This window comes from Microtus oregoni, unplaced genomic scaffold, assembly GCF_018167655.1.
Source record: "Microtus oregoni isolate MIOR12 unplaced genomic scaffold, Mior012 000005F_ref0000423, whole genome shotgun sequence".
NCBI classification, from domain to species: domain Eukaryota; kingdom Metazoa; phylum Chordata; class Mammalia; order Rodentia; family Cricetidae; genus Microtus; species Microtus oregoni.
Window position 1 is genome coordinate 22,739,831 of NW_024543064.1, and position 10,338 is coordinate 22,750,168.

The 10,338-nt window shown below is 55.6% G+C and overlaps 1 protein-coding gene across 4 annotated transcripts; it reads left to right on the top strand.

Moving 5' to 3' along the window:
• Positions 1-285: 285 nt before the first annotated feature.
• Tinagl1 (tubulointerstitial nephritis antigen like 1) lies at positions 286-10,051 on the top strand. 4 transcript variants are annotated; one of them, XM_041652585.1, is made up of 12 exons: positions 286-404; positions 933-1,259; positions 2,142-2,205; positions 6,053-6,145; positions 6,344-6,458; positions 7,406-7,529; positions 7,611-7,761; positions 7,860-8,049; positions 8,141-8,186; positions 8,413-8,536; positions 9,314-9,359; positions 9,454-10,051. In XM_041652585.1, exons 2-12 carry the CDS (start codon positions 941-943, stop codon positions 9,589-9,591), a joined length of 1,410 nt encoding a protein of 469 aa, XP_041508519.1. In that variant the 5' UTR covers positions 286-404; positions 933-940; the 3' UTR covers positions 9,592-10,051. The 4 variants fall into 4 exon arrangements, with proteins under 4 accessions (XP_041508519.1, XP_041508521.1, XP_041508520.1 ...); XM_041652587.1 differs by having other exon boundaries at positions 933-1,247; XM_041652586.1 differs by having other exon boundaries at positions 359-404; positions 754-1,259.
• The last annotated feature ends 287 nt before the right edge of the window (positions 10,052-10,338 follow it).

Consider the following 10,338-nt stretch of genomic DNA (forward strand, 5'->3'; position numbering starts at 1 on the left):
AGCTTCTTAGCTCCCCTTCGCACACCTCGTCGGCCTCCTAAAATGGGCTGGAAAGTCCTTCCTAGTATCAGTCCACAATCCTTTCTCTCCTGAGTTGCAGTCCTGCTCCTTAAGGAAAGTCTTCCCCTGACAAGAGACCCCTCCCCTCCCCAAGGGAAGACAAACAGGTGCTCACGGTCCTTAACCAGCCCTCCCTTCGAGACCCTAGTCGGGAGCTACGGGCTACTTCAGGTGCCGACCAACGGCCCCGCCCTCCCGCAGTCCCTGCTTGGGGCGGGTGCTGCGGGCAGGGCGGTACAAAAAGCGTCCCGCCCTGCGCTCCTCACTTGACTCGGTCTGGCAGTCTCGAGCTTGGAGGCGGAGGCGCGCAGGGCAGCCTGGGTCCAGCCCACACCCCTCACCAGGTAGGGACTCTCCCTGTTCAGAGGGCAGAGGGCATAGAGAGAAGGAACAGGGAGGAGGGGGCACGCCGCGCGAGCAGGACTCAGGGTGGAGAGGCACAAAAAGAGAGGGTCAGAGGGGCACAGAGGATCGAAGATATGACAGGACACATCAGGAGGTGGCTGGAGGGGGACTAGGAAGACACAGAGCCAAGAATCGAAGTCAAATACGTTAGAGGGGTAGAGGGACCAAGGGCAGGGGAGAAGAATGGGTATTGGGAACGTCACAGTTTCCATTTCTTTGCCCTTGACAGTCCCTAGGTGGGCCAGGGAGGGGGCCCATTTCTCACATGTCCCCTGTCCCCATGAGCAGATTGACGCCCAGTACTGAGTTCTTCCCCGGGACTCGGGAATCAAGGTCCGACGTTTCGCTTCGCTGAGCCTCCTGGGAAGGTTCCAGGACACGTGTAGGGAGACCCACTCTTGACGTGTGTAAGGGAGTCTCCAGAGCCCAACACCTCTGTCCCCTGACCTCTGTCCTTCCCCGGCCAGGAGGCACCATGTGGGGATGTCGGCTGGGGCTGCTGTTGCTGCTGCTGGCTGGCCAGGCTGCCCTGGAAGCCAGACGGAGCCGCTGGCGAAGGGAGTTGGCGCCAGGACTGCACCTGCGGGGCATCCGGGACGCTGGTGGCCGGTACTGCCAAGAGCGGGACTTGTGCTGTCGTGGCCGAGCTGACGAGTGTGCCTTGCCCTACCTGGGAGCCACCTGTTACTGTGACCTCTTCTGCAACCGCACCGTCTCAGACTGCTGCCCTGACTTCTGGGACTTCTGCCTCGGGGTGCCACCCCCCTTCCCTCCCGTCCAAGGTGGGCACTCAGGTAGCCAAGAGGGTGGACACCTTGTCAGCTGCAGTCTCAGCAAGCTCAGGAACAAGGCAGATAATGGACATTTCCCGGCTTTGAAAAACGTAGGAATAAAAATCCTCACCCTATTTATTCCCTCCTGTGGTCTTACTTGGCTCAAGCAACTCTGAAAGAGAAGATCCTGTTAGGACTAAGGTGGCCCTAGGGCAGGCAGGGCAGGCAGGCTTGAGCCCTATCTCCTAGTCAGTACAGGGAAGGCGGCTGCCCCGCCTGCTGACTCACCCTGGGGCTGATAGAGCACACAGGGGTGGCCAGGTTGTCTCAGCCAGGCGATTTTTACCTTAGTTAGGATTCTGCTCCTCTGAGATTGGCCATGCTAGTGGGTGACTAAATCTGCTCCTGCCCTCGCCTGCCTGCACGTGCGCTTCCCCTGAACGTGATCTTTCCCTGCACCACCCTGCTCCAAGAGGAGAATCAAGAAAGTCCTTCCCACAGCCTGCAGGCGGTGGGGGGTTCCGGCTAAGGTGAACCCATGTCTGAGTTGCTGTAGCAAAATGCTGTGCTATCTTAAGGGAGTTGCTTGCCTTCCCTGGGCTTCAGTTTCTTTCCTCAAGCTCCTTCCATGCCCCAACTGCAAGTTCCAACTCATTTGAGTGACAAAGGGTACCAGGAATGCCATGGCTGGCATCCAGGTGAAACATTGGGCCCAAACCGGAGTTCCTGAACCGCTCCGATGTGGCAGTTGGTGTGGGGGCCTGCAGAGATCCCAAGATACAGTTTCTCCTTAGAGTCAGTGAGAGCTGGGATTGGCGTGTGATTAAGATGAGCTGGGCAGGTGTTGGGCAACCTGGCCTCGAGGACCCGGTCATCTCAGCTCGACTTCTCTCCCTCCTGTAGGATGCATGCATGGGGGCCGCATCTACCCAGTCTTCGGAACCTACTGGGACAACTGCAATCGGTGGTGAGTATGAGAGACTGGGGTGGGCTCACTTTTAGTGCCACGTGGCCAGCAGGCCGGGTGCCAAACCCTGTCGCCCATTCCCGAGGATGTCCTTTTTGTGGTGTGGCCTCAGTGTCCGCGTCCGTGATATGGAAACTCTCAAACTGACCACACCATCTCATATAATGGAATTCTAGTCACAAGCCTAGGAGTGGTCAGCCATGGTGGTCTGGCTGGGTGCCACACCTAAGCCAGGACTTTTCCCTCCACCCCTCCTGGTTTGGGCTGGCTTCCCTCCCAGCTTGTCCTGCTGTCACGGGAGAGTCCAAGAAGGGGACGCCAGGAAGGAAACCTCTGATGCAGCATCCGCTGTCCTGGGTGGGATGAGGGTCAGGGATGACTGAGCTGGCCACCAGCCAGTGGCCTGCCGCAGGGCCTTCCCTGGAATGTGCCCTCTCCCCACCCTTAAACCCCTGTTCTTAGCAGCAGGAGGAAAGGGTCATGGGTATCCTATCCTTGGTCTGAGCTGGGAAGGAGAGCAGGTGGGGAACATGGAGGCCTTACTGGAAACCATGGGGTCTCCACTGCCCTGAGTTTGCCCCGCCCCTCCCTCTGCCTGGCCTGGGAGGCTCCAGGGAGAAGGAAACTTTTCGGAATGCACTGCGCCTAGCTCTTGCCTTTGCCTCACTGGTGAGGGGTGCCAGGGTCACTGTGGGAATGGGGACCTTGTGTGCATGTGTGCGTGGGTGTTGGCGGGTGTCTGGGTGAGGGAAGGGTGTGTGTGTGCTCAGAAGGGCGGGGCGTATCTGCAGAATTCTGCTGTTCTGATAGGGTGGCTGCCAAGGGGTTAACGTTTTTCACTGCTGTCCCAGGCCCCTCTGGAATGCTGGGACCTGTTGCTACCAGTCTTGTCTAGACCTGCACAGCCCTGGGGCTCAAGAGATGGGGACAGGAAAGCATTGGCTGACCTCTTCAGGACACAGGTCCTGGTGGCCGAATCCCACTTGAGAGTGGAAGACTGTCTGTGTACCTTCCAGGCTGGACATCTCCAGCAGGGATGCTTCTGAAGGGCCCAAGAGCTGTTGAAGAAGGTAGAAGAAGGGGCCTCCCTACCCCCGCAGGTCCCTCTGGCTCTCTAGAGCACCGCCCGCTGGCTCCAGGGCTAGAGAGCCAGCCATATTGGGGCTTGGCTCCCCTGGAGGCTCCTTATAAGGTGGCATTGGAGGCGGGTGCCCTGGGTTGCCTGGAAGGAGGCTGTTTAGAATCTTGTAATAGCAGAGTTATGAGCTTGTAAAAGCTTCGTAGAATGCCTAGAATTCAAGCCTCCAGCTGATGCCTAATTACTGAAGACCCACTGTGTCGTAGGCACCGTGTTGGGTCCAGGAGGGCCAGCTGGAAGGAGACAGGCGCAAGTCTGGACCCATGGGAACTTGTAGTTTCGTAGTGAAGGACATGGAAAAGAAAAAAAAAACCACACAAATGTTATGACAAGCTGCTATAGGTGTTCTACAGGGAGAGAGGATGAGGGGGATCCTGGCTTAGAGTGGGGAGGGGAGCATGGATGAAAGGAGGGCTGCTCGGGGCTCTCTGATGGCGTGAGCAGAGGACAAACAAGGGACCTATACATGGGGGAGGGAGGAGGCACCACTTAGGGGAAGGCAGGAGGTAGGATAAGGTCTTCTTGGTGGGACTGTCAAGCAGCAGAGACTGGAGAAGGCTCAGCCGTGTCCCAGCGTCTGCGTGCCTAAAGAAAGTTCCTTATAGACCTCCAGTCTAACCAGCATTGCTCGTGGATCTGTCTGGCCTCAGAACATCTGGGGCAGGGACGGCTGAGAGAGTTGACCTGGAGTGGGGGTGGCAGCAGAGGAGGAAGGGCAGGAAGGTGGGTTCAGGATGTGTGTCTTTGGCATGCTCTGACAGGGGACATGGAAGGTTCACCACTGACCCTGGCGCTCGACAACAGCTGGGTGCCATGTTCTCAGATGAGGACGGTGGGAGGGGCAGACCAGGGGAAGGCCGGGTGGCTTTAATCTGAGATGCTATTATGCATCCCGAGGTGTGGCCAGTTGGACATGAGCAGGAGAAGAGGGGCCCAGGGTTTCTGAAGCATGAACAATAGCCCAAAGTGCCCACAATGGGTCAAGCCCTTCCGAGGCCTGGAAATCCCTGGAAAGTGGCACTAAGTGTATTGTCCTCACTTTACAGATAGGAAAGATAGATAGAGGGGGTGGGGCTTTTAAGCAACCTTTCCAAGGCCACAAAACCGGCTAGTAGCATCCAAACTCAGGAGTTAAACTCTAATGTCTACTTTCTTAGCCACTTGGCTGTGCCACCTCAAGTCATTCATTGACCCAACAGATATTGGCTAGGATGCAGGTTGACAGTTCCAGCCATGCTGGATGCTGAGGCAGGAGGATACCAAGTCCAAAGGTAGCCAGAACTCCGGAGTAAATTCAAGGCCAGCCTGCATAACTTAGTGACACCCTGTCTCAAAATAGAGTCGAAGAGGGCCAAGGGTGTGGCCCAGGGAAGAGCATTTACTTAACATCCATAAGGCCTTGGGTTCAGTCCTAAGGACAATAAAAACAGTACGTGCTGGATGCTCACCATGCTCTTGTTTTTTTTTTTTTTTCTCCTAACTCCTGAAGTGTCCCTAGAGTCTGTGAGGGGACAGGGATAAGTAGACTGGGAATATGGGTCAGTTGACAGAGTGCTGGCCTAGCAGGTAAGAAACCCTAGGTTCAATCCTCAGCACCACGTAAAAGTTGGCATGGGTGGTACAGAGGCAGGGGGATCAGAAGTTCAAGACCATTCTTGGGCTACACAGTGAGTTCAAGGCCAACTTCAGCTACCTGGTCAAGGCTGCCAGAAAACAAGGAAAAAGGAAAGCAGTATAAACACCAGTAGGACACTAGGTGTTGGTGGCTAAGGGACTCTGCCAGTCAAGGAAGTGGGCGGAGATAGGACGACCAGAGAAAGCTTCTCTGAGAGGTGACATTTGAATGAGGAATTGGAGAAAATGAGAGGGAGACGTGGAAGATGTGGTTGGAGGAGCAGCTCAAAGGCACCGGGCAGGAGTTTGGCAGGTATGAACAACCACTGTGGCTAGAGTCCAGGTCTGGGAGGAGTAAGGGTCAGACAGAACGGAAAAACAGATCACATAAGGCTTTGTCACGGTGAAGGACTTTGGCTCTTATTCCACGATGTGAAGCCAGTGGAGGATTGTTAACAGAGGACTGGCTTAACAGGATGGCTGTGGCCACCAATTTAAAAATATACTTTGGGGACATGGGCGGCGTAGGGTGGAGGCCAGAGACCAGGACAAGGAGACAGCAGCAGTGATTAGGTGAAAGGTGATGGGACGGAGGTGGCCGCGGAGAGACTGAGGCAAAGTCTTTACCCTGAGTTTGTGTTAAGGCGTGGCTGGATCAGACGTGAGGGGTCAAAGGTGACTCCAGGTTTTGAGTCTGAGATGCAGGAAGTCACAGGAGCTGGAACTCACTCTGACCCACATTCAACAGAACCTGTGCTGCATCTCCATACAGGTGATGCTGAGGAGCACTGAGATCCGGGGCAGTGGGGATGAACTGAAGAGCTGTAAACTTGCTAGATGGTGGTGGCGCATGCCTTTAATCCCAGCACTCGGGAGACAAAGGCAGGTGGATCTCTGAGTTTGAGGCCAGCCTGGTCTAATGAATTACAGAATGGCCAGGACTACACAGAGAATCCCTGTCGAAAAAACAGGGGCTTGACTATAGTATAGTTTCTGGTATAGAATTCCACACCCATGTGAACCTCCAAGGTTCCTCAGGGGCCCCCAGCCCTACAAATAATTTCTTCCTTTCTGTCTGTCTTTCTTTCTTATCAGCACCTGCCAGGAGAAAGGGCAGTGGGAGTGTGACCAGGACCCATGTCTCGTGGACCCAGACATGATTAATGCCATCAATCGGGGCAACTACGGGTGAGAGGCTCTGGGCACGGCAATGGTGGGCTCAGGAGTGCACATGCATGTCCACATACATGATCCTTAGACATGGTCACTGTGCTAGGCGCACACACACTGGATTTTACTTCTCTGTGCCTTGTAGCCATCATGCGTTAGCCCCAGGGCTTCTGGCCTTGCTAGGTCTGTTACTTCTCTTTACCTTCTCTCCTCCAGGTGGCAGGCTGGGAACCATAGTGCCTTCTGGGGCATGACCCTAGACGAGGGCATTCGCTACCGCCTGGGCACAATCCGCCCATCTTCCTCCGTCATGAATATGAATGAGATTTATGTAAGTCCGCCCTTGTGCACATCCTCACCATCTTTCTCCCGGTGGCTTAGCACATCATGGATGATGTGGCTTATCTTGCTCTGCCAAGGGGCTATCCCCTAGGACGAGGCTGTATGTCCCGGGGCATATAGGTGCCTTCTCTGGCAGTGTTGCGGTTAGCTTCTAAACCTACTTCTGGTGGCAGCCCCTCCCGCCTTCCTCAGCCTGGGAAAAATGCTGTTGGTCCCAGTACAGCTGGGTCAAGACCCAAAGGGTCAGGGGTCACCTTGGTATTTTAGGAAACGAGGGACAGACAGTCTTCCAGCTCTGGCCAGAAGCAACAATTCTCGGAAAAAATGCCGACTCAGTGAAGCCCCCAGGGAGGAGGGGGCTTCTGTTTTCTCACCAGTCAAAGAGGGGGGAAGACTTCGTGCAGCAGGCTTGGGTGGGGCTTGTGCTGTCCCTCAAAGAAGACGTAGAGAGGCTGGGGACTTCTACTCAAGGCCAGGGTGACCAGCCTCTGGCCCTGCCTTTCTCCCTGGGGCTGCTTGCTGTTTTCTGCTGTTTGTCTTGGCGACCTGCCTGATCACGGGACTTTACTGTTTCTTCCCGCTCCAGTCCTTTGGGGCTTGAAGGCCACTGCCGTGGCAGGAAGGAGGGTGTGGCTCACCAGAAGGTACAGAGAGAGTGGCAGGAGCTGAGAGCAGGAGCTGGTGGCCCTGGCCTAGGCGTCCCTGCTGCTGGCTGGCCTTGGTGACTCATTTGCTGAGTAGGCCTCATTACCCCTGTGTGATCTTTGGGGGACCCCACTCAAGGTCAAGTTGGAAGTAACTGGCTCCCTCCCCGCACCCCAGGACAGCTCCAGAACCAACTGCTGGAGGCTCTGGACTTTCAGCGTCCCCCAAAGCCTGGGCTCCAGGGACAACAAGGAATGCTAGGAAGCAAGTGTCATCACTATTGTCTTACAGATGGTGCCGGGCCAAGGGGAAGCACTACCCACGGCCTTTGAGGCTTCTGAGAAGTGGCCCAACCTGATCCATGAGCCACTGGACCAGGGCAACTGCGCAGGCTCCTGGGCTTTCTCGACAGCAGGTGTGTCTAGGGGGAGGAGCTAGTACCAGAGAGGAGGGCCATAGCCCCGCCTCTGACAGCACCTTTTACCTCTCCCACTAGCTGTTGCATCGGACCGGGTCTCCATCCATTCTCTGGGACACATGACGCCCATCCTGTCACCGCAGAACCTGTTGTCCTGTGATACCCACCACCAGCGGGGCTGCCGAGGTGGGCGTCTTGATGGCGCTTGGTGGTTCCTGCGGCGCCGAGGGTATGCAACAAGGGTCTGTGGGCTGGAAGAAGACGAGGCACCCTGAAGAGCCTGGGCTTTCGGGTGTCAGGCATCACGGCCTTCGCTCCCTTCTTCAGGGTGGTGTCTGACAACTGTTACCCATTCGCCGGCCGTGAGCAGAACGAAGCCAGTACCACTCCTCGCTGTATGATGCACAGTCGCGCAATGGGCCGGGGCAAGCGCCAGGCCACTTCCCGTTGCCCCAATAGTCAGGTTGATTCCAATGACATCTACCAGGTCACCCCTGCCTACCGCCTGGGCTCCGATGTACGTCTAAAATAAACATGGGGAGGGGGCAGAAGCAAGAGTTGGGGGGTTTGGCCGGCTAAATCTTACCTTGATGGACCTCCTTCCCCAGGAGAAGGAGATCATGAAGGAGTTAATGGAGAACGGCCCCGTTCAAGGTAAACATCCCTAGCCTGTCCCTGGTTCAGGAGCTTCCTGCGGGAGGCTGGGCACAGGACCTACAGCTTTAGGCGCTGGGTGCAGTGGAACAGGAGTGGAAGAGGGTCCATTCCCCCTTCCTTGCAGGAAGCTCCTGGAAAAATCAGTCTCTAACATGAGGTCCCAGTGTCTCAGCATCAGAACCTGTACTAATGGGCCAGGCGCCCTCCCTGTCTCTGCCCACAGCGCTCATGGAAGTACATGAGGATTTCTTCTTGTACCAGAGCGGCATCTACAGTCACACACCTGTAAGCCAGGGGAGGCCGGAGCGGTACCGCAGACATGGGACTCACTCGGTCAAGATCACAGGGTGAGCCGGACGGTGGTGGCGCATGCCTTTAATCCCAGCACTCGGGAGGCAGAGATAGGAGGATCTCTGGGAGTTCGAGGCCAGCCTGGTCTACAAGAGCTAGTTCCGGGACGGGCACCAAAGCTACAGAGAAACCCTGTCTCGAAACACCAAAAAAAAAAAAAAAAAAAAAAAATATCACAGGGTGAGGTTCCTGTGCGCACACAGGACTAGGAGCAGCGGGTTTTACACTGGGAATTCTTTGGAACTCTTGGTGTTTTCTGCGGAGCTGAGGCTGCCCCTCCCCTCGTCCTATTGCCAGAGAACCGACACAGAGAGGAGGGGTGGTTGCAGGGGTGCGTGGACAGTGGGGAGCTCTGAAGGGTGCCTGGGAACAGTGAACAGCGCCCCCTTGAAATAGAGGTGAGAATGCAAGGGTGGGGAAAAACACCTTAATCCCAGCATTGGGGAGACGGTGGCAGAAGAACCGGGGTTTAGTCTTTACATAGCAACTTCAGGTCCAGTCTGGGCTATGTGAGACCTTGTCTCAAAAAACAAAACAACAAAAACAACAACGAACCCACCAAACAAACAAAACCAAGAAAACCCTCAAGGGTTGTTTACCACTTGTCCCGACTCTGGCCAACTCGGAGTGACGGAGGCTGTGCAAAGAAGGGTGGACGCTCAAGTGCCCGCTGCATTCAGATTTCAGAAGCCACAGGGGTGGGTGAGGGGTGCTTTGTTCGGGTGCTGGGACCTGGTGCAATCAGCACCCCCTCCTTCTTGCTTTGCCACTAGGTGGGGAGAGGAGACGATGCCAGACGGGAGGAGGATCAAATACTGGGTGAGTCCCTGGTGCAAAGCTGAGCTCCACATCCCCTGCCCTCCTAGGCCCTGGCCCATCCCTGGCCTCATGTCTCTCTCCTTTTCACTTCCAGACTGCTGCCAACTCATGGGGCCCATGGTGGGGTGAGAGGGGCCACTTCCGAATCGTGCGTGGCACCAACGAGTGTGACATCGAGAGCTTCGTGCTTGGCGTCTGGGGCCGTGTGGGAATGGAGGACATGGGGCATTAATGACGGGCAGCCACTAGGTGGGATCCACAGCTACGAAGAGGCCTTAGGGGCCACACCTGATGAAGCCTTGGGTGCAGTCAGGGGAACCAGGTGCTAATTCACGTACACACAGATCCGCTAATGCCGCGTCCGGCCTGGGAGCCAGAGATGGGTGAGGCTGGAGGAGGTCCCAGACATCACAGCCAGAACTGGAGAGGGCCTGGTTTGCAAACTGCAGGGAGTATAGATCCCAGGCCCCTGGTTCACCAGTCCGAGACCACAGGAGCTAAGACACCCCACTCTTCCTACTACTTAATCCCATTCCCATTTTCTTAACTTTTTCCTCTTCGGTTGTTCCTTCCCATCTTCCTGGTCTCCGTTCTGGCTGTACCTTTCCAAAACTCCCAGTACTGTTTTCTTAGTCTTTAAATATATTTATTTTTCTTTTCACCGTTTTAAAATAAAACCAAAGTATTGATAATTACAGTGTCTTGGACTCTTCAAGGTGAGAAAACCAAGTCAGAGCCAATGTGGCCCACGGCTAGACAACAGAAAGAACCGCCCTAAAGCTGGGAATGAGGGCACAGGCTTGTGATCCCAGCACTTGGGAGACGGAGGCCTGAGGGCCTGGGTTCTAGGTTATTATTGGGTTAGGTAGCAAGTCTGAGGACAGCCTTGGAGTACGAGACCCTGAAGAAAGAGGAAGCAGAGGGATGAGAGGCGGAAGAATGCATGCCACTAGGCGACAGGCATGGGTGGATGGCCAAA